Source organism: Epinephelus lanceolatus, chromosome 16, assembly GCF_041903045.1.
Source record: "Epinephelus lanceolatus isolate andai-2023 chromosome 16, ASM4190304v1, whole genome shotgun sequence".
In the NCBI taxonomy this organism is placed as follows: Eukaryota; Metazoa; Chordata; class Actinopteri; order Perciformes; family Serranidae; genus Epinephelus; species Epinephelus lanceolatus.
The window spans coordinates 30,101,265-30,125,036 of NC_135749.1; the positions used below are offsets into that span (position 1 = coordinate 30,101,265).

Consider the following 23,772-nt stretch of genomic DNA (forward strand, 5'->3'; position numbering starts at 1 on the left):
TTTTCTCTGTGCTCTGTCAGGAGCCGGTCAGTGTCGAACTTAACGTTGATTCTTCAAAGCCTCACAACCAATAGTCTCTTTACATAATCTCTTTACGGTGCCTGTTCACACAGGCTTTGGGGCGGGGACCCCAACAGACATACAGACATATATAATCAGCTCCCGCCAATGAGGACTCAGTCTTTCATAATGGCAATAACTGAAGGTGCAAAGATTGGTCACACTACATCCCAACTCCTGCCTTCTTTTTGTTTTCCAGGAGCAAATAGATGTCATGCTTTCAGTTTCTCTTCTCACAACAATCACTAAAAACTGTGCAGGCCAATGGCTTGGTCAGACCAGGGTTGACTATGTTTGTGTACGAGTGCTCACACTGCACAGACATGTCCATGCACTGCGTATGTGTGTGTGTGTGTGTGTGTGTGTGTGTGTGTGTGTGTGTGTGTGTGCGTGTACTGTATATGTGTGTGTGTGTGTGTGCTGTCTGTCTTGCAGCATCAAGGGGCTGTGGAATATCAGTGGAGGTCGTTGGGGTTGTGTTTGTGTCCCAACCACTGTGCTGAGGAGTGGAAGGGCGAGAAGGAGGTCAAGTCAATGGCATCTGAGGGCTGGCTGGCTGGCTGGCTGGCTGGCAACAGCAAACTGCATCTGCACAATAAGTGACAAAGTGCCTTTGTGTGTCATGGTCCTTGGTGGCTGCTCCAGGGGACTGCCAACCAAGAGTAACAGTCTGATTTGGTAAGGGTGTGTGTGTGTGTGTGTGTGTGTGTGTGTGCGCGCGCGCGTATGTGTGTTTATGTGGGATCATGTGCATGCTGGAGATTACATATGCACCAGGGTTTGTGTGTGTGTGCGCCAGAGAGATAGAGAGTGTGTACCACAGAGTTTGTGTGTCAACCTACAAACTACTGTACAAATGTGCTGAGAGCAGACCTGGGCGAAGTGTTAACTGAAAATATTCTGAATACTTGGAAATGAAAAGGGAAAACAATACTCCAAGACACACTTGACTCATCAGGACTTGCATGGATGCATCCACTCTTGAGGTTTTTTTTTTTATTAAGTCTGATTAGATGAATCAAGCGCACCTTGAGTAGTTTGACTATATTCAAATGTATTTCTGCCCAGGTCTGGTGGAAATTAGTGCCAGTAGAACGGATCCTGCTGGAGCCCATCATAGTACTGGTTCAACACATAAAAGAACATTCTGCGGGGATGACACACTCCTCTCTCTCTTCTTTTCCTTGATTTTTCCTCTTTGTCATCCTCTCCAGCTTATGATCCTTCGCTTTTCGGCTCCTCAGGGCTCCGGCCTTTGTCTCCTTGATGCTCCGCCCCTCCGTCCTCCCGGGCTGATTGATTGAAAGAGGAGCTGTGTGACGGAGCGGGGCTGGCTTCAGGCTCAAGGGTTCCGGGTGTGGCTGTCTGCATGATCTTCTGGCGGACCTCGCGGATCTTCAGCTGCAGACACACCTTGGTGGGGAAGGTGTCCGAGTAGCGTGCCTGGAAGGCAGCAGTTGCCTGAGCTGAAGAGGATGACACAAACAGGAGGGAGGAGTGAAAACAGGGATAAAGGAAACAGAGCAGTTATAAACTAATTAAGGCTGCAACTGCTACTGATTGCATGTGTAGGTTTTGTCTTTATTATTTCCACCTAAATGATGTTAAAAAAAAAACAAAACACCCCACTGTGAATCATTATAATGAGAGACTTTCTCAAGATAATGACTTGGTATGTCAAAACAACGAGAATTTTTCTTAAAAATAGTGGGTTAGTATTTTAAAAATGAGTTAGTATCTCAAAATAATGAGGAACTTTTTCTTACATTAAGGACTCATCTTGAAATAATTACAAAGTATCTTAAAAAATGAGAAAGTTTCTCAAAAAAATAATGAGTTGCTTTCTTGAATTAATCCCTTAGTTTTTCAAAATAATAATAAGCTTTCTCAAAATAATGACTCAGTGTTTCAAAACAATAAAAAAAATTTGCTATCTAAATAATGACTTATCTCTAACTAATTACTTTGTATTTCAAAAACAATAAGAAGCTTTTTCAAAATAAGGACTTAGTATCTTAAAAAAAATGACATCTCAAAATAGTGACTTAGTATCTCAAAATAATAATAAGCTTTTTCAAAATAATGGCTCAGTATTTCAAAAATAATAAGAAACTTTCTCTCAATATAAGGACTTAGTATCTCAAAACAATGAGAAATTTTCTTAAAAATAGTGAGTGAATATTTCAAAAATGAGTTGGCATCTCAAAAATAATGAGCGTTTTCTTAAAATAAGGACTTATCTCAAAATAATTACAAACTATCTAAAAATAATGAGTAACTTTCTTGAATTAATTCCTTAGTATTTCAAAATAAGAACAAGCTTTTCCAAAATAAAGACTTAGTATCTTGGAATAATGACTTAACTCAAAACAATAAAAAAATGTTCTCTCAAAATAAGGACTTTGCATCTCAAAATAATGATTCACTCTCAAAAATAATAATAAGCTTTTTCAAAGTAATGAGCCAACATCTCAACATAATGACTTAGTTTCTTAAAAAATAATGAGACACTTTGGCAATATTATAACAGCATCTCAAAATAATGAGTTTGTATCTCAAGATGACAAGTTCCTATTGTTTCTCATTATTTTGAGATACCAACTCTGTCTTATTATAATGACTTAGACAATCTTTTTTTTATTTTTCATATTGTCAGAAATAGGCCTTTATAACATAGACATAATGATGATTGATTCAGTTGTTCCTCAGTTTAATGACAAAGTAAACTGAGGGAAAAAAGAGAATAGATAATGTCACTCTGACAACTCACACAAATCTGTAATTTTTTCACTCATATTTGTGTGATACTGTGCTCTGATTTCAATCTGCAAAGTTCTCAGTTAGAGAGAGTTTGTTTCAAAAGATTAAGGTCTTTTTACATAACGGGAAAATAAATAACAATAAATAACAAAAATAACTTGAAATGACAGAAAAATGATTCACATTGTTATGCTGTCCACTTCCATATCCTCAATAAAGGCTAAAAAGAGGCTGCCAGATAGTATGACATTTCCCAGCAGACACCCTGACAGTAGATCTAATCTCCAAATTAAGATGGTACATGCCTTCTGATCTAAAAACTACATTGTGTGCTATCTTCTGGTGGTTTACCTGAGGGGAAGAATCCATGTTCCTGAAACAGCTGCATGACCAGGGCGCGGCGCTGATCCAGAGTTCTACGCAGAGACGAGTAGGGGACCCGGTCCAAATCTCCAAGAAGATCCTCTCCTTCCATACCTGCTTGAATGAGGTTAACACTGTGTCACTTTCAATACACCTTTTGGTGCGATTCTTCCAGCTGCTGCACCTGATGTACCTGTAGTACCTGCTCTGTCGAAGGTGAAGATTTCTCCCTCACACTTGGCGGCGCTCTTGGGGGTGTTGGGTTCCGAGCTGCAGCTGGAGAGACGGCGGGTCTTTCTCCTCGGGGAGCTGGGGTCTTCTGCTGTCACCTCCAGCTCTGGACACATGACATGAAGGATACGGAAGGTGAGTATGGAGGAAAAGGGGGAACATGGAGAGCAAGAAGGGCATGCAGGAAGAGAGAACAGGGTAGAGGAGTGGAGGATGGGGTTATGAGGATGGAGAAGAAAGAGAAAAGAAAGAGGAATCGGAATAGGGTAGGGTACTAAAAACTGGAGTAGGCAGTTTGATTTTGGCTTCATTTGGCAAAAATCCCATAATAAAGTTTGAGCATATTGTAATACAAGTGTACTCAAGTGTATTCAAGAGAAAACTGGACTTCTTGGCTGTGTTTTTAGGCTTTAGAAAATATAGTCCATGGTGGGAGAGTCTGGCAAGTCACAGGTCATTCAGAGACAGGACATTCCTATTGGCTGTTCTATAAATGCAGATGAGCATGCAAGTCACTTCGGTGAAAGCTTGATTCAATGGTGGAGAATCCTGCAGAGAAAATTGCTACTCCAGCATTGGAAACAACTGCCTATACTGCAAAGCAATCAAAAAAGGAAGACGACCATATCAAAAACAAGAGTCTGAAAGAGAGTCTGACAATAAACAAATGAAAGGGAAAGGGTTCTGCTAACTTGAGCTAAAGGCTCACAGCTGCAGTTTCAAGGTGACATTTTTGTAGCTAACGATAGCAAGAGCTACGATAGCTTTTTTTTAAACTTATTATTTTATGTAATTTTTCTAGTATTGTCCAGTAACTGTCCAGATTGCCCGTGTTTTCACCTTGTGTGAAGGAGCTAAGCAACATTCGGTCGTAAATTCTGTTACAGAGGACAGCAAAAAGTTCAAATATTTTAATTTTGGACTGTAGTACCGTTATTAGTATGCTCTGCCAGCCTCATCTAATTTTACCGTCCTGCTCTCATGCACTAAAATGATATCTTGTTTGCTGTCTACTGTCTCTCTGATTCTATGTAAATGCAGCATAAATAAATGTATGGAAAACACATGTTTACTGTATAAAGCATGCGCATATTCCCGTGGTCGTCTGGAGGGAAAGGCAGAGAGAGGAGAGCTGCAGGAGGAGAGTGTTTTGCTTTGCCTTTTCCAGATTTCTGCCTACCCCAGCTCAAAGTTACTTATTTGCTTCAAAGACAGTATCTCTCTCTCTCTGCATCTCACCAGTGGAGTTGCGTCTCTTCCTGCGGTAGCTCCCCAGGATGGCTCTTGGCGAGGTGGCCAGACTCTGCAGAGTGGGCGAAGGGAGGACCTCCTCTGGGTTAAACTCTGGAAGCTCAGCGAAGCGCTCCTCAAAGTACGTCTCCGACAAGACTCTGCACACAGAGAACACAGTGGTCGTGTCACTCCTCAGTCCAGTAATGCAGGTGGTTAGAATATCAAGGGACGGATGCACATTTCTCATGCCTTAGGGCTGAGTTCTGCTAGGGCTTTCTCTTCTCTGTGGCTTCCCCCACCACTCTCCTACTGTCTAAATAAAGAATAGAAATGGTGAGCACTCTGCCCACTCACATTCGGTAAACAAAGAGTTTCCACCATCATTTTATGAAGTTGGAGATTTTGGTCACAAACTAAAAACAGAACTTGATGCCACAATGTGTGAAAATCAGTGTTAAATGAAGTCGACAATTGGAGTCCTGTCCAGGGCGCTGGATCTCATCTTCAAGCTGCTTCACGCTATAATTACAGAAGATAAGCTACTGTTACATGAGCTCTCTCAGCTTGAGGACACGTAAACTGTTAAAATAGAAGGAACATTGTCTTAGAGCCACCAGAGAGCCAGAAGGACCAGACAGACTTGTTTTATTTTGCTTTGGCACTGATTCTACCAAAGCCATAACTTAAGTCTGATCAGCAGGAACGGCTCATCTTGTCTTCCATTCAGATGTGTTTGAATAAAGATCCCCTCCAGTGAAAATCAAGTTTTTAGCCTTAACATGTCTTTATGGTGTTTTTATTTGCTACAAGACATTATGACCAACAAAACCTGAGGAACTAATCATGTCAACTTGCTGGGTTAAGCTTTCCATATCATAAGCATAACGAAAATGAGGAGAGCCATGCTTACTTTCGGTATTTTGTAAGTTAAGTTTCATTTTCACTTGAGCTTATCAGAGCTGGCGATTGGGAACATTCCTTCATTCATTCATTTTCCGTAACCACTTATCCTGTTGGGGGTTGCGGGAGGGCTGGAGCCTATCCCAGCTGACACTGGGCAAGAGGCGGGGTACACCCTGGACAGGTCACCAGACCATCGCAGGGCGATTGGTAACAACTGTTTGATATTAGTCGAGCTGAATGGCATTTTCCTAATAGGTACGACTGATTTTGTACCCTGCCACTGAGCTTTCACATTCATAATATTGTTCCCTAGTACCCGAGTACACTTGTGTCACCATCTACATGCCATTTTTTTGTTGTGCTACAATGTAGAAAAAGGTGCTACAGACAGACACTGGTGCCCCTGGGACTGCTGCACCTCGTCAGAGCAGTGAGGTGAAGCTCTGCTCCTGGAGGAGACACAGAACTCTCTGCTTGCCACTGGAGCTCCAACTGCCCCAGCTGAGGCATCAGTATTAAATTTCATAACTTGTTAAAAACTCCTTGTAGTCGTGTTAAATTAACAGCAGTCCAAAATGATGTTTTGGCCCAGTTGGTGTTTACACCTGATGCGTACTGTACCTGAGTACACATGAACTCATGACGACCTTTTCAAGTGCACTCGTGCAGATTGTTCACACTTAACCAAATGAACAGGACTTTGGAGTCACATGTACTCAGTGATGTGAAAGCCCCCTCGGGCTCATGTAATCTAATAGCATTTACGAGCTTGTGTGTTTGTTGAGCAGAGTCAAAGGTGAGCAGCCTGAGGAGTGAGGCTTATTTGCATATTCATCCATCTGCGCAGAGCACATGGCGCAAAAGTTGTAGAGTTGCATCTAAGCCATTTTAAAGCATGAGGGGATTGTTTTCATAGAAAAAAACTTCTTAATATGTAATTTTGATCAAGAGAGATTTTAGGCATTCAATCAACAGCTTGAGAGGAACTAAAAATACAAGATGGAAGAACTAATGTGAAGTTTCCCTCAGCTAATGATTCATGCCCCTCTAGTGCCAATACTGTCCCACTTACTTTTCAAGAGAATCAGGGGTCTTTTTGAGCGGTGGGGGTCTGAACTTGGCCTTCTTTGAGGAAGTGGGGGGCTCTCTTTCTGCAGGAGGAGGGGGAGGGGGGTCCAAACCTGAGGATGGAGGAGGAGGGGTGCGAGGTCCGGCCTGGGAAGAGAGCGCGAGAGATCAAAGATAGAGAGTGGTGAAACAGGGGTCGCACAACTTTCTTTAATGTTTCTGCAGTCAATGTCAGAGTCAAACGGCCCTATTCAAGTGGTCTATTTAGTAGTATTTAAGGTTTGTTCAACTTTTGCTTATTGTGCGACACATGATCCGGGTGCAAACTAAGAGGCAAGGGGGTTACATTTAGTCCCTTAATTACACATAGGTGTGTTTTGGGCTTAACATGAATTAAACCAATTAGAGTGTCATCACCCACTCCCTTTAAAAGCCACCTGCACCTGGCGCACTGCTATTTATATGGCAAATTGGAAAAGCGAGCGGTTTTCTGCTGACAATAATGCAGTAAGGGCAGTAATCTCACTGCAGCAAATATCATGGGACATTTAAGTGACAGAGGAAACAGAACTGAACTTTTAACATCTGAAATAATCAGTGAAGTTACAGTGCTCCTTGTGCGAAAATGTTCATAGCGTCTCTCTTAATGTGGAGCCAGACAGCAGCTCTGCGGCTGTGCTCTCCTATGTTCACATTTTCTAAAATGTGATTCATATTTTACTCATTAATGATGTATTATTTCACCCACCTGCAACCCATCTGCAAGTCTCTGTGTGTTCGAAGCTAAGTGTACATGAGTTGTGTACCGCCTATGTAGGATCATTTTACCATCTGAATAATGTGTCCTTTAAATAGCAGAACGACACTGTGCCATTCTTACCAGGTTTTTCTTGGTTAATGGTGCACTTGCTTTCTGCTGCCTTGAAATAACAACATGCCAACAATGAGCCTGACAACACCTCATTTTAAGACATACACGCCCATGGGTGCACAGATGGCTGCAAGTGCATCTGCTACTTACACAATGTAGCCGTGGAAATGATAACTGTGTCAGTCTGAAATTAGCAATGACAGCTGCGGCACTGTGCTGTGTGCTGCTTTGCGCTGGTGTAAGATAGGGCCCAAAGTTTCTCGCATGGATTTTTTGATTCAATTATTTCGACATTTTTTCCTACAAGATACTTTCGTTTTTTTAGGATGTGGAGAGGTGTTTGTTTTGTCACCTTTAATATTGTTTCCAGCTCAGAAAAGTTCTAAAGGACTGAACAGTCTACTTTTCTGTAGAGGAAAAACTGCTGATGTCAGTAATAAAATGCATTGTGGTGTACTCCGGTAAAACTTTCAGATATTCTCTGACTTTCCCAGAAAAGTTTTTAGAGAAGAGGATGAAAAAAAGTCGAACCTAAAACTACATGAATAGGCCTGTGAAGATCTTTAACTGAAGCTTTAGGAAATGTGTGATCTGATGCAACAAACGACTGAATGAATGGAGCTGATATCGATATATCTTCTCACCTCTTTGCTGCTGTCACCCATGCTGTGGTCCTCTCTGTCTGTCTCTCTGCCTCCTTTTTTGTCACTGGTCTCCTTCATTCCTCTGTCCTGCTCTCTGTCCATGTCGCTACGTCTCTCTCTGCTGTGTCCATCTCTGAGGTTCTCTTCCTTGATGTACACACTGATGTCCTCCTCTTTTTTGACTGCAACAGATTAAGATCATTTCGAACTTTCATGTTACAACACTGTATCTAAACCTCTTTTATCTCATTTGTTTAAAAGAGTCACACTGCAACTGTGGTGACTTCAAAAAAATCACCAAAACCCGACTTCTAGCAAGACACAACTTGTTCAATAATTTGGCTGTGTGCTTTCTTAATTAGTGTTCGGAAAAGTGTTCTGCTCCCTCTCACACCTCACCAGGTGTGCCTTTCACAGGTGTCATTAATCGTAGAAAAACTCCCACACACTGTCTAACTTACAGGATTAAAATCATTATTTTTGCTAGTTAGACAGACAGCTGTTTTCTGCTTGTCTCTCTCCTTATGCAACTGTTTGGAAATAAATGTGCTAAAAATTCTTTTGTAACAAGTGTCATTATTCCCATGATTAAATGTTTGCACTCATCTCACTCAGCATCAATCTTAATCCTGCAGGATCAGTTTCACTACAAGATTTTAATATGGAAACATTCACTGAAAAACAGACTAATTATACAACAACATGGCCTATTTTTATGAATTAGATAGAAAGAGAAAAGTTAGAAAATATCTGATAATTGGGCAACACCAAGTTTTCAATCTAACAATTCAAAGTGAAGACCAGTCATATTCAAGAAAGTCTGACCGTAGGGTTCATGTTGATGTTATTATTTGATTTTAGATGTTGAGACAAAAAGGCATTTTAAGGCTTCACACTAGACTAAATGATAACGAAGATAAACTTGACAGCAACACCTAAAATTTAAAACCAAACCAGACAAAACCAGTAGAGCGTTACCTGCTGTGACATTAATCGGACAGGTGGCCAAGAAGGAGCTGGAGGCAGAGCTCGACAACCCCTGTCCTCCGTCCTCAGTCGGACCATCTGGAAAGCTTTCCCTCTTCACCTCCACCTTCAGCTCCACCTCCTCTACCACATTAGGCTGGGGGGTCATCCCCGCTGAACGCTGCACCCCTGTCGCCAACGGAGAGGAAGGGCTCATCACATCCTGGGCCGGGGCGGCCACTGCGGGTGGCATGGTTGCAACAGAGACCACGCCAGTGGGCAGAGCAACAGTTGGTGCAGGGTAGATGGCAGTTAGTACCTGATAGAGGAGATAACAATGCAGACACGTCAGTAAAGAAGAGACTTTGTGTGTTATTTTCAGTCGAAAACCTGATCTGGCTTTCTTAGTTTGACCAGTGGCGGAAAAAGTTATCAGACATTTAGCAAAAGAACAACAGTAAAGAGAAGAGTAAAATACTCTGTCACAAGTTAAAGTCATGCATTCAAAACTTTATTTAAAATAAAAGTACTTATAATGCAGCATGATCCACTTAAGTACAATACTTGAGTAAATTTACTTAGTTACATTCCACCACAGGGTGTCATCTATGTTTGGTTGTAATAGCAAGAAGAAGAAGAAGAAGAAGGATAGGAGGTGAAACAGCTGTTGAAAATAGTGAACATGTGATGAGAAGGTGTGAGAAGCAGTGCGAAAAGTATGAGTGAAATTTAGTTTATTTTTCACACCCAGAGAAAATATTGGTTCACTTTTGTTACAAAAAGTCAACTAATATTTGCGCTGTAAGTCAACCCAGCTGTGTTTTCCAAACTAATTCTCTTAATGACCACACACCTTTACACTGCAGTATTAATACTGTACAGTTCACTGTTCCTCTTTACCTGACGACCAGCGGCTCCCGATGCCTGACCTGGAGGCGTCTGTGACTGACAGCTCAGGGGCGGAGCTGGAGCCAACAGTGGCGGTTGACCGACGATCGGCTGAACCAGGGTTTGCCCGGCTGGGGCAATGGCGGTGAAGCCCAGGGTTGCCAGGGATGATGGGAGATATGCAGGGCCTGGAGCAGGCGTGGCCTGTTGGGGTGTTGCTGTGGTAACACCTGGGCCGGACTGAACATAGGTGATCCTGACAGGGGAAAAGAGTTATTATAGTTTTAAATTTTTCATCAGTTTTTCATTTTTGTTTTCAGTGTAGTTTAGTTTCAGTTGGTTTCCAGAGTGAGTTTAATCATTTCAATTGCGTTTTAATGTTTAACAATGTTTAATTTTAGTTTAGATGTTCTTAGTTTAATTATTAGTTTGAGTATTTTTTATATTATATGGAAGGTGTTTGTTGGGGGCAAGATTTAAGCAGCTCAGAATAAGTATTACAAACAAACAGGCAGTTGACTCAGAGACATGTACACATCCCAGTCTCAATAAACATATGCTCCAGCCCCTCCCAATGCTTATGTTGACAAATTTGACCAAATTGACTAACACTTATACAAAAGACATTTTCTATATATTTTTATTTTAATTTAGTCCATTTTTTATGCTTGACTACCAGTTATTCTTTATGATTGATCATTCTGCCAATTATGTCCCTGAAAAGTATCAAAAAATAAAGTAATATATCTATCACAATTTTCCAAAGCACTAGCTGGCTTCAGGTTGCCTGTTTTGTTCAACCAACAATCCAAACCTAAAAATATTCAATTTATTGTCACAGAAAACAAACAAACAAACAAAGCAAATACAGCAAAGATGGAACCATTACATTTTGGACATTTTTGTTTAAAAACAACTTAAACAATTATAGAAACCGCTGCTGATTAATTTTCTGCCAATGTATAATTTCAGCTTGAATGAAAACCACCTAAATTTCACTTTTTTTAAAAGATATTTTTTAGGGCATTTTTTGCCTTTAATTGACAGGATAGTAAAGGGGGAGAGAGAGAGGGAGAGACATGCAGCAAAGGGCCACAGGCTGGAGTCGAACCCAGGCCGCTGCAGCAACAGCCTTGTACATGGGGCGCCTGCTCTACCACTAAGCCACCGACGCCCCCTAAATTTCACTTTTAACTTTGCAGCCAAATGTAGCTATATTTTCTTTTACCAACGTCTAAACTTTACAGTTTTTACAGCTAGTACCATAGTTCACATCGCCCCATTTACTGCACAAAAAGTATAATTAACTTTATGACCCGTCTAAAATTGAAATCTGACAGTATCTTTATATCTGACAAGTTGAAGCAGTAACTGAGGAAGATAAAAGCGGGTATATGTTGCTGTCTTTCAAGAGTTAGTGACCTGGTGGGTGGAGAGGTCAGAAGAACCGTCTGTGGGGGCGCGGCACCGGGAGCCATCACTGTTGCCACGGAAACAGGAAAGGGGCTCCCAGCATGCACTGCTGCTGCGCCGCCAGGGTGAACGTTGGTCTGGACCACAGGCATGGGAGCGATCTGGATGATCTTTGGGAGGAGAGGAAAACATAAACAAAAGGATTTTCTCATCAACTAATCTAAACATAAACTCTTTTCAGTGAACGCACATCTGATATTTAATCTTTTATTTGTTATCCAGTGAGACAAACTTATAAACGTCAGATGTGGTTTTATAGTCCTCTGAACAATTCTTGCTCTTTGTTAAAGTAAGTGGCACCTTCTGAATGAAATGCTGCACAGCAGCAGGGCTACAGTTACAATTACTTTCAATTGCAATCTCATTTCATTTCACTGGTTTGGTTAATTGAATAATCATTAAGGAGCTGAATGCAACAGCAAATCTATGACTCAGAGTCTGAGCTGGGACTGCCTGCACTCAGCTCTCAACATGAAAATCGCTGAGCCTGCGGCTAGCAAAAAGTGCTGACAGTCAACAGTGTTAACCTGAGGGTGCACCAAAAGTGAGCGCTACATTTCCACAATTATGCTGTTCTGCCATCACTGTCTGTCGGGACAGACTAGCTAGCCAGTGGCATACACACATACAGACTAACACACACTAACACGCAGGCATGGCTGAACTGTCTGCTAAAACAAAGAACAGAGAAGCTCAGATAACAACACATGCAGAGGGAAAGTGACTTCATCTTCTGCACAAGATGCCATTACTCATCTATAGCTTTACATAGCAAATAGTGTTTTGCTGCTTTATTAATCAGCCCCTCCAGGATGTTGCAATTGCAATTAACACAAATTCAGGCAATTCCTGGTAATTCTGCGTGATAGTGCAATTTTGTTCAATCCCCAAAATTTTTTCACAAATTTCACCATTTTTCCCATAAGTTTGCAATCCCCTGCACAACGTTCCCACACTTACTTTCTTGTTTCTGGTTGTGAAGATACAGACATATGTGACACAAATGTCTTACACTGACCAACAAAAAATTACACTAAAGAACGCGCAAGGCTACGCCTTGGTGTTGCGCACGCAAGTAGGAGTTGAGGGATTTGCACCACATGCAGGGTTGTGGTGGAACACAAACAACACTGACTGACAAACACATTTTGCTGCAAAACACACCCAAATGACTGAAACACGAGGACAACAGATGAGATAAATCACCATGACAGAGGCTGTTACATCCAAATCTATTGCACGTATTGAAAGAATCAAAGTTCGTGGTAGTGTAGTATAAATCACTTAAAACAGTGCCACTGTAGTTTATTGTCATTGAAATAAGTTCTCTTGAATTTTAACTAAATTACACTATTTTTGCAAATTTCACTTACTCCTGCAATTTTGTTGCAAAAAAACATTTAAAACATCCCAACATGCATTGCAATATTTTTACAGCTGCTCTGAAATCAAGCATTTTAGGCCACAACAGAAAAGCTGCAAAATCCTGGAGGGACTGATTAATGCACTGAATGTCACATACAGCAACTTTAAGTTAATGAGGGAAAAACAGTCAAACTAGAAAAACCAATTGAACTGAAAAAGTTCCTCAAGCTCAAGAGATCTTTATTAAATTGTTTTTTTTTTAATCTGACTAATAGTTCAAAACCCAAAAATATTTGATTTAGGATTATATCAAAAAGAGAGAAGCAACAAATCATCATATTTGAAAAGCTGGAATGCAAATATTTTGTATTTTCCTTAATAAATGACTTAAATGATTACTCTACAATGAATTTATTTTCTGCCTCATCACTTAACTTTCGGCACTGCACAGCAGTTTTCATCAAAGTGTGTGAAGGTACTTTTCTGGACTCAGAGAGTATTCTTTAAAAATGTTTTAGTTGAAATCAGAACAATCAAAAATGGATAAAGACTGCAGCACAGAGCAGAAAAACATGAGCAGAAAGCAAAGTGACCGGCTGTAATCCACTTTGTTCCCATCTGGAACATGTGTTGCATCATGTGTCATGTGTTGTCTCGTCTAGTTTTAATACTGCTGTTGATGTTGTGGATTTAACCACTTGTCACTTGTGAGCAGACAGGGTGGCGTCTATTTGTCTTTGACGCTGTTGACACTTGTTTTATTTACCGTTGTTAACGTTGTTACCTTGTTTCCTGACGCGGGGCCGTTCTGCACAGGAAGAGGTGGAGCGACCAGGGAAATGGAAGGATGAGGAGGAGTAGACCCTGTTCTCACTGTTGCCATGGGAACCAACATCTTGCTCTGCAAGACCGGTGACTGGGTTTGGACTAATGAGTGAGAAGGAGAGAGAGAGAGAAAATTAAAACACTCAGCGTGAGAAACAGATGAATCGAGCCAAAAGAGTGGAGGTGAGGACAGCACAGGAGCGACGGGTGGGTGGAGACACTCTGGGACAGAGAGGACATTTCAGCTACTGATAATAGTGAATTTCCTCTCTGATAACAAGGTGGAACAATGTTCTGTTGCTTCAGACTCTTATGAATAGAGAGTGATTAAGGCATGGGTGGGCGTCGGGCGCTCATACTCATGTCAACAGTGTTTCTCCTGTCAATCATTTATCTCTCCTTTATGTAAGCCAATCAAATCTATTTTCAGAGCTTCCTGTGGAGATGATTAATACGAAATAAGGGAACTATAGCAAAAAGAGAAATGTAAGAAAGACTTTTTTTTTGTTTTCAGTGGACCAACACTAGGAGGTATAACTCTGATTTGTTTTTGTTTGTCGGCCAATCATTGCTCTCTGTCTCACCTCTGGTCCCGGGGCTGACTGATGAAACTCTGATTCCTGCCCCTGAGTGCATGCCATTGGCCAGGGCGGCATTGGCGGGCAGGGAGACAATTTGCTGGTGGGTGAGCTGAGGGGAGGAGGGGCTCTCGGTGGGCAGGATGTACTGGACCTGTGCTAGCTGCTTGGGGCCGGCGGGAGGTGTAAGATTGGAGGTGGCAGCAGTGGGGTGGAGCTGGGGCTGGAGGACAGGTAGGGGGGTTTGTGCATGCGGCGGCGGGGTGAGGAGCTGCACTGGTTGGGCGGCAGGAAAGGACCCTCCCAGAACTAGGCTAGTGACCAGGCCGCTGCCGCCCACTGGAGTGACACTGACTGGACCGGGGGAGGAGGATGAGGACAGGTACCCACCCCCTGCGGCGATTGGCAGCTGCTGAGGTCCGCCTCCTCCAATCAGGATAGTGGCTTTCTTGTCCTGAGGCAGGGAGCTGAGGGTGACGGCTCCTTCGACCGGCTTGCTGGCGATGGGGATGGGTGTGCTGGCGATGGGTCGCACCACATTGGTCACCATAGTGGGAGCCATGCGGACGGCGCTGAGGACCTGGGTCAAACCCTGCTGGGCCAATGTGAGGGAAGGCTGGGTGATGGATGTTGAGCCTGCGATGGACAGAGAGGAGACAACACCTCCTCCACTCCCTTCTCCTCCACCTGCTGCTGTTTCTTCTCTCTTGGATCTTCCCTCGCTCCCCTCCTCTCCTCCATCTGTGCCTCTCTTTCTCTTCCTCTCAGACCCCTCTTCACCACCACCACCTCCTCCTCCTCCTCCGTTGCCTTTAGCTGAGGTGGAGTCAGAGTGAGGGATGGAAGGAGAGGAAGAAGGGAGAGAGGAGCGAGCCACTGGCTGGAAGCCATGCTGGAGGGAAGAGAGATGGAGAGAAGGAGACATCAAAGCTGTTAAGTTCTTCTTCTCGTCATAAACACAGAAAGTTTCTCAGCTTACAGTAACTCTGGAAAAATCTGTTGGTTTTTAATGCTTGATGGGTCAGGGATACCACATGTACCAGTACCTAACTTATCTGCTGATGAAGACCCAGATTCAGTTTCTAATAAAATATTTTTTGCTGTGCAGCTTTTTACTAAATCACGTACCCTATACTCCATTCCTTGATGCAGAGACTATAGCCTTTTTCCACCAGTGTGATTCGTTTTTTTTTTTCAGTTCAGTACATTACACATTAGAACAGTTATTTTTCAGTCCCTCCAGGATGCTGCAATGTTGCGATCGCATTAATCAATACAAATTCAACCAATCTCTGTGACTTCAACAAGAACTTGCAATGTTGTCCAATCAACATAACTTTTCTGCAGATTTGACCAATTGTCACCATTCACCAAACTCAGTCCCTTGTTTCTGATGGTGTAGATACAGTGATGTGCGACATGAACATCTCAGATTTACCAACATAACCTTGAGACTGTGCAAGGCAATTCCCTGATGTTCTGCATAAAAGTGGGGGAAACTGTTTTGCACTGTGTGCAATAATGTAGTGGAACACAAACAATATCAATTGAGAAACACTTTTCTACTACAAAACACACCTGGAGAACAACTGAAACATGTGGACAACAGACAAGACAAGTCACCATGACAGAGGCTGTCACATCCAGATCTATTGCATGTGCTGGAACAATCAAGACGAGTTCGACTATTAGTATAATATAAATCACAATGAAGTTTTCTCTTACTGCTGCCTTCAATTTATAATGAGTTATACACACAAAAAAAACACAACTAATTTTGCAATTTTCACTTGCTCCTGCAATTTTATTGCAAAAAAACACCTAAAAACATTTTTAAGTACATTTAAGGCCGCGACAATGCCCAAAAAAGCCAGTGAAATCCTCGAGGGAATGATTTTTGCATTTCCATTGTCAAAAGTTGTGGATGGTACGAATAAAAAAATGCGCCATTTTGTTCTGTTTTTTTGTTACCCCTCTGTTGAGTTACCTTGCGTAGATCCAACACTAAAAGGTGGACAGAGAAGCACTGCAATCCATTGACTGGTCAAGAGAGTATCATCAGTCTCGCTTCACAAAGACTCAAAGTGCAAACCCGCTTTTCTTAAATATTCTATTGATTGCTACAGAGACTGTTAACACTCCAGCCTGTTCTTTTTTGTTTTGAAAATATTGGAGCGCTACCTGCTTTCGTGGACTATTAATGAATTGCAGATGTCATGCTACTTACTTGGTTGACATGACCATTGCCATCCGGTAACAACCCCACCTACATAGAGTTTAGGTACATGTCCTCATGGGTTACATACAGGTTTCATGGGTACTACTAATACAGCTAATATATAAATCAAAAACAGGTACTGAGTAGCAAATAAATAAACCTATAAAAATCAGTCAACACATCCTTTATGTTGATGCATCCAGTACAAAATTAAGGAAGGGAGACAGATGGCTGCCCAGTAAAATCTAGCTCAAAGTAAAGTCCACTGTGGATAATACGTAAAGATATTTGATGATCACTGCAGCTACCTGTCCGTCTGGTTCGTCCTCATCGCTGTCCGTCACTCTCTCTTTACACTTGAGGTCAATGGAGCCTTCAGGACACGAATCCTCTGAGGATGAGACATGGATATCAGAAACTAGTGCTTTAACACATTTCAGCAAAGGGTTCTTACTTTCTTTTAATTGCTCTCTGTGAGGAGTTTCATTTGCAATCAATGCCTTCAAACCACCAGTATCACCATCAAACAGTCAATTATGTGCTATTGTTATATTCTAACACTAGCAATTAGCAGTTCAGGGCTGAAACTCACTGGATGACACAGCATCTTTTTCTAGCTTTTAGGCGTTTTGCTGAAATCGTCATTCTGACTAAGAAGGCTGAAGTTCACAGTCTTTTTTAAAGATGCACCGATCGCTGTGGGAACTGAAACTATGACTCTGTGATTGTGTAACTGTCTCTCTAACCACAACTTGACCACAGTACTCATCATCTAACTCACCCATGACATCATCGTCCCCCTCTTCCTCACAGATGACCATGCGCTCCTCGTCGCTGGTCACGTCCTCGCTGACGCCGCCCTGGTACAGGGACTGAGGCGGGGACCGGTGGTGGAACAAACTCGCCCCGTCCTCCTGACAGAGACGAAAAGAGAAATTTTAGTTTTACAACGTTTAAAGGGGACCTATTGTGCTCATTTTCAGTTCATACTTGTAATTTAGGTTCCTGCTATGTTTTAATGGTCAAAAACATTTTATTTTCCTCAAACTGTCTGTGCTGGAACACCTGTGTTCACTCTCTGTCTGAAACGCTCCATTTAGCGTTTGTTTCTTTAAGCCTCTCCCGAAAAAGCCCAGTTTGCTCTGATTGGTCGTTGGTCTTTCATTTTTCAGGGTTTTTTCGCCATCATTGCAGCCGTGGAATGACTATAACCCTATTTCAACAGTCATGGGCTGGCTTGGTTTGGCTTGGCTTGGTTTAGTTTGGCCTGTCAGCCCAGCGCGGCAGGGGTTTGCATCTCCATTACAACAGGGCTACCAACTTGAAGGGATGTCTTTGACTGATGATGGCTTGTCTTGAGTGATGACGTTTAAAAGCACCAGGCTGATCCACGGCTTAAGTGCTCCGTTATTTTTGCTGCAAGTGTTTTTCCTTCTTCTGGAGGGGAGCTGTTTGCAGAGGTGCAGTAAGAGCCTGCTGCTGGAGGCGGCTTTTTGTTATTGTTTTTTATGAGGATGAAGCTTTTTGCTCACAGTTTTGTGTTGCAACGCGCCTCGTGTTTCTGCGCTCTAGGCGCCTGGCATTTTTGTCGAAGTGTTCTTAACTCCTCGAGTTGAAAAAACTTCAGCTCAAAGTGGAAAAGCACCCCACGTCATCTCTTTTCCCATTGTCCAATTAGATAATTCAAGAGGGAGGCCTTCTGTGGTGGTCACAACAACAAGTTTACAGTTGGTAAACAATGGATAAGAGACTGGTGGTAGCGGTTACTGGATACCCAGAGAGCGGCCCGACAATAGACAGAACGTCGTCAAACTGCCCTTGAGTCATCCAAAAATATGCCTGGCAGTGGCCATCATTGAGGCAAAGCTGGACCAATTGATGGAACTCCCCGCGATCCACCCTCTTTTTTAGGGTCTCACGTACCCACACAGATCTCTGTTTCCCTGTGCTCAACAAACTATTTGCCCACAGCCCCATACCCACACTTGTTTTTAGTGAAGAAAAGCTGCTAACAATGTTGTGCTTATTCAAATACAGGTTTTACATAACAAAATAACGGGGGACTTTTATTGTGAAGCAGCAAAATAAGGAAAAGTTGGGTTTTCAGCTGTAACTTAACAAGACTCATACGGCTGAAAGTAAAGATGAAACAGTAAAATAAAGCAGATTTCTTAAGTAAAAGGAGAGATGAGACACTAAACTTCAACCCACAGAGATTCAGTTAGAAGCTACAAAAGCACTGAGAGCTGAACACACAGAGACTTTATAGAAACATCTTTCTCCCTGTTCTCCTGCACAGACAGAGGTGAGGAGAGTCTTGCAACACGCTTGTTTCAAAAAGAGAAGGGGGGTCATTGGGGGTTGGCTGCAGTCGGCGAGACGTCAGTGCTTCCCGCTTGTGGGCGGCTTGCTGGCTTTTTGACCCTCTTCGGAGAAGGTCCATCTCTGGCGCGACTTGGCGTGGCACGGCGCCTCTTAACTGATAATTGAAAAGGCCCATAAAATGGAGTATAGCAGCACTCTCCACTATGAAAAATCACCAATAAAAGCTTCTAAAGTAAAATCTTCACAACCTGACATGCTCCAGCACGAATATAATTCAAAAGAGAGATATTAACAACACCTGCAAGATGACATGTTTCCAAGATGTTAGCATTTACTAAGCCTGGGAATGACTAAAAGGGGGGGAGGGGGGTTGTGGCACTTTCTCAAAATAAAATCCACCAATAAAAGCTTCTAAACATAACTGGACATGCTCCAGAAGGGATATGACCCATAATCAGGGGACAAATTTACAACATAGGCAACTAAGATTGCACGTGTCCTTGATGTTAGCATAAAGCTACATGTAGCAGCTAGGGAATTACTGTATATAGAAATGTCTTTCTCGAAAAATCATCAATAAGAACTTCTAAACACAAGCGGACATGTTCCAGCAGCAATATGATCCTACATCAGGGACAAATTTTCAACATCAGCAACCAAGATCACATGTTTTCCTGAAATTAACATCCAGCTACATTTACCACTGTATGCTACGTAATGTAAACTCTTGCAGTTAGGTGCCTGGAGCAGATGACCATATAAAGAAATGCTCCATGAGCTGATGTTAACTTGTACCCGAAGCAGAAAAAAATGAGAAAAAGAGTATTCAAAACAGTCTACAGCCTGAGGTTGTTGCTCATAAGGATTACTTTTACATATGTTTGCCTCATTAGTTGAAATTTCGGCCATGTTGAAAATAAAAATCCGATATTCTGACAGTAGAAAATAAGGAAAAGCATCATAGGTTCCCTTAAAAGAAAATATTTGAGTAGTTCCTGAGTGACACTGCTTCTAAACATTAAAAACTATACAGAAAAACCTTAAGGACTTCAGAACAACACTTCAGACAAGAGTAATATCGCTATTATCAAAGCATGCATACGTACACAGCTTTGCCACCAGCATTAAATAAATGCCTTCAAAACAAAAGAGCTCACATGCAGGCCTATCCCTCTGTGATTAGGAGAGATGCAACAAACACCACAATGCCTTCAAAGGCACTAAAAAAGTAGAAAGTGAAACCTTTGAAGTTGGAGGCTGAGCTCCCCCAGAGCTTTCAGTCGGGCTTTCAGCAGCAGCAACTCAAGCCCTCACACAAAGAACTGAGAGAGTCCATTTGAACTGCTTTTGAACAACGTACTTTCAGTTGTAGGGTTCATCCGAAATGCTCTGCAGTGTGAAGGACACACGTCTGCTGTCTATTAATATACACACGTGTTGGTGCGTGGGCGATTTACTTCAGTCTGGTGCTTTTATTTTCTGCATTTTCATTTATTTTCTTATTTGTTCTTTTGAAAGCAACAAATTAGTTTAGAGTTCAAAACTCAACTGAGAGCACATGATTTTAATTTAATCTAGCTTTAAGATTTAAATTAGCTGGTGATCTCGAAACATTTGCTTCACATTCTTAAATCTCCAGAGTCTCTTTGCTGCCTTTGAGCTACAGATTAACAACCACCTACCTTCTCTAGGTCTCTCTCTCTCTCCCTCTGCTCCAGGGTGTGCACCGCACTCTGGGAAAAGGCTCGGGGACGGGGGTGGTGCCCTGAAAACAGCCCCCCTCGACGCTCCGATCCCCCTGGCCAGCCCGAAACCCCTCCTTTCCCTTCTAGCACCTGAGACTCCGGATGGGGATCTGGAGAAGAGAGGAGAAAGACTGATCAAAGATCAAACATCACAGCGTACCATCATGGAACAGATCAATAAAACTGAAAAACAATTCCATAAAATCCACCAACGCTCTGTCTAAGAGCATCAGCAAAAAGGCTGCGATGGGCAACAAAAATCAGTATGTTTCTATAACTATACTGATTTTTTTTAGACAATCATTAAATATGCCTGAATGTTTTTTTAATTGACTGAAGGATCTAAAACAGACAAAAGATTCAAAGCAGCTGATGATTCACTGATCTATGACGTTTTCCCTTCTTAAAGGCATGCTAATCAACACACATACATATACACACACCTATGCTCTCTGACATGCTCCTTTCCCGTGACTCCTTTGGCGTCCCACGGCCCTCAGACAGCGACTTCCTGCGGTCCTTGTTGCACCACTTCCAGTCTGGGTGGGCTCTGAAATGGGCCTCTTTCACCTGGAGGAGGAGGAGGACAAGGAGGAGGAGAGAGCTTTTAATTTCCTGTTGAGTAGGGCTGTAAAATTGGCCGATAATTATGTTAGATTGTTTGATTATATGTAAGTTAGAACCATTCGAATATCTATTTTTATCAATTATTGTGTGGCTGATTGGCTGGAGTTTCAGACATTAAAGGGAAATTTCGGTTTATTTCAACCTGGGCATACCTTCAAGTGCAAAGTTAGTCCACTAAACAAGCTGTTTTTCCACAAAGACCGCCTCATATTGTTAGGATAAATGTCAGAGAACATATAGAAAACGACATGGAAACGTGTTGTCTTACCTTACCGGTGTGCTGCCATGTTTGTTTACCATTTAGCTCTGCTTTCCAAAGCACGGCCGAAATATCGCGAGAACAAGCAGCGATCTCATAGCGTGCCTGAACAAGCAGCAACAGCTGGAAGGCAGAACCGGACAGTAGCCTGAAAAGTTCATTCATTTATTTTATGAAAGATTTATAGAATAATGGCTGACTTTTTGCCAGACTTCGACTTTGTGGAGGAGGAATTTGATTTTGCAGAGTTTGATGGCCGCCCTTATTTATTTGAGCCAGAATACACTGACGAAGAGCTTTGTGAAATTGAAGAACGAGGAGGAGAGAGAGAGAGAGAGAGAGAGAGAGAGACAGGCGCAACAGGTAGAGGACGAGAGAGGAGGAATGGCTGCTGCAAGGCTGCATAGCTCTGGAGATTGGTGGTGTACCTGTGAATGCTGTGCCCCAGTGCCCACAGAAGAGGAATGCCTCTGTTGCAAGGAATGGGACCGGTTGCAGCCTTATTTTCAAGGTCTGGATGTGACCGAGGACGAGACACCTCCACCTGGAGTAGTATCCAGCTGGACTTTATCTAGAGCTGGCGAGATATATTTCGGCCGTGCTTTGGAAAGCAGAGCTAAATGGTAAACAAACATGGCAGCACACCGGTAAGGTAAGACAACACGTTTACATGTCGTTTTTTATATGTTCTCTGACATTTATCCTAACGATATGAGGCGGTCTTTGTGGAAAAACAGCTTGTTTAGTGGACTAACTTTGCACTTGAAGGTATGCCCGTTCACTTACGTTTTAACAGGTATGACGCTACTATGCGCCCCGGCTGTATCTAGGCTAACAGCTAACATGCTAACTATTATTTCTATGTCACTAGTCACTTGAAACAAATTTAGGACGATAGGAGATAGGTTGAAATAAACTGAAATTTCCCTTTAAGCCATGCTCTTGTGGATCCATATTTTCATGACGTGTCCTCAGGTTGCTCGAGGTGAAATGCAGGGAAAAAATAGATTTTTAAGCAATGGCCCCACAGCCCACCAAGCCCTGGAATTTGGTGGTCAGAGTTCACTGTAGGTGGCCCAAATACTTCTCTGTAAGTAACATAGAAAAGGCAATATGATGCAACTTAACAAAGCCGCTGACACTTAGTACATTTTTCGCGCTCTCTCTCACTTGCACCCAGCGTTGTGCCTGGGTCAGTCATATCTGCAATAAAAACATCATGAAAAGAAGTAGAAAACCTAATATACCTTAAACTTCTGCTTCCATTCACTTCTAAATTTTTGTTGCCGTTTTGTTTTTTCATAGTCTTGCTTTTGTGTTTCTGGATCTTCTGTTAGAGATCGCATTAGCAGTTTAAGTGAGCTTAATAAACCCATACTTCAGTAGCCCCGACATATGGGTAGCTAGCCAGTGACGAACTGTAACACTGTGTTGTCGAAGGCTCGCAGTATGCGGATACTTTTAATTTAACCTTAATTTAGAGGTTATCTCATAGAGACACATCATTTTTCACAGTCAAATGTCCTTTTAAAAAAATACAATTCAAGTATACACTCAAATTTAAAATATTTGATGACAGCCCTACTGTTGATGTAGTTTCAGTTTCTGTAGTTCAGCAATGACACTATTCACTGCTCATGGAAACTACCCAGTATTTCATCATCTAATTCTGAACAAGTTGCTTCTGCTGTTGATGAATCTGGAGGTCTGGAGCACAAAATTAAAAGCTCTAATATATTGGCTAAAGATTCACTACTGTTTTATGGCAGAGTGTTTACCTGGAAGGCTAGATCATGGTACTGCTGCTTTTCGTTGGGCCCCAGAGCGTACCACCACTCCCCCAGGATCTTGCTGACTGTCCGGTTGTCCTGGTTGGGATGTCGCTGGTGCACCAGGGCCCGGTGGCGTTTACTGAAGATCATGAATGCATTCATGGGTCGGCGGATGTGGTCCTTCTCCCTCTGATTGGGGTTTGGAAGAGGACAGAAAGTTAAGTTTTATGGTAAGCATTAATCTGTCTGTTTGTATTTTTCTGCCTTCTGTACTCATTGACTGTCTGCACAGTGAACTAACCTTTCTGTCTCCATCCTTGGGCAGAGCGCTGAGGGACTGTGTTCGTCTCTTCATGGGGCCAGTGGAGGGCGCCGGATCATTGGCCACACCCGGGGAGAACCTGCATTCACACACAGAGAAAAAGTGAAACTGCTGAGTCCACAAGAGATGGGAAATCAAGGGAAATTCCTCACTTTGAGGGACTTTCACAAAAGTGACAAGAGTAAAGGGCTGTGAAGGATTTAGGGAGGAATTCAAGACATACTGGTCCTAATTTATTAAGATACTGTGTAAAAAGCCTAGGCTTTGATCTGTGCA

At 42.3% G+C, this 23,772-nt stretch overlaps 1 protein-coding gene across 7 annotated transcripts in view; it reads right to left on the bottom strand.

Moving 5' to 3' along the window:
• cica (capicua transcriptional repressor a) overlaps nucleotides 1–23,772 on the bottom strand; it is a 51,830-nt gene continuing 28,058 nt past the window's right edge. The window contains exons 6-22 of one of the 7 annotated variants that reach the window (XM_078175857.1): nucleotides 23,476–23,575; nucleotides 23,181–23,363; nucleotides 20,960–21,086; nucleotides 20,454–20,626; nucleotides 17,228–17,360; nucleotides 16,755–16,837; nucleotides 14,619–15,120; nucleotides 13,610–13,752; nucleotides 11,410–11,570; nucleotides 10,000–10,243; nucleotides 9,112–9,418; nucleotides 8,134–8,315; nucleotides 6,623–6,765; nucleotides 4,654–4,805; nucleotides 3,386–3,520; nucleotides 3,172–3,297; nucleotides 1–1,526 (exon numbers count right to left, since the gene is read on the bottom strand). In XM_078175857.1, the coding sequence (XP_078031983.1) occupies nucleotides 1,276–1,526; nucleotides 3,172–3,297; nucleotides 3,386–3,520; nucleotides 4,654–4,805; nucleotides 6,623–6,765; nucleotides 8,134–8,315; nucleotides 9,112–9,418; nucleotides 10,000–10,243; nucleotides 11,410–11,570; nucleotides 13,610–13,752; nucleotides 14,619–15,120; nucleotides 16,755–16,837; nucleotides 17,228–17,360; nucleotides 20,454–20,626; nucleotides 20,960–21,086; nucleotides 23,181–23,363; nucleotides 23,476–23,575 (3,145 nt within the window). In that variant the 3' untranslated portion in view covers nucleotides 1–1,275. Of the gene's footprint in view, nucleotides 1,527–3,171; nucleotides 3,301–3,376; nucleotides 3,521–4,653; nucleotides 4,806–6,622; nucleotides 6,766–8,133; nucleotides 8,316–9,111; nucleotides 9,419–9,999; nucleotides 10,244–11,409; nucleotides 11,571–13,609; nucleotides 13,753–14,234; nucleotides 15,121–16,754; nucleotides 16,838–17,227; nucleotides 17,361–20,453; nucleotides 20,627–20,959; nucleotides 21,087–23,180; nucleotides 23,364–23,475; nucleotides 23,576–23,772 lie in introns of all 7 variants that reach the window. The other 6 variants (XM_033636355.2, XM_078175856.1, XM_033636354.2 and 3 more) reach the window with 6 other exon arrangements.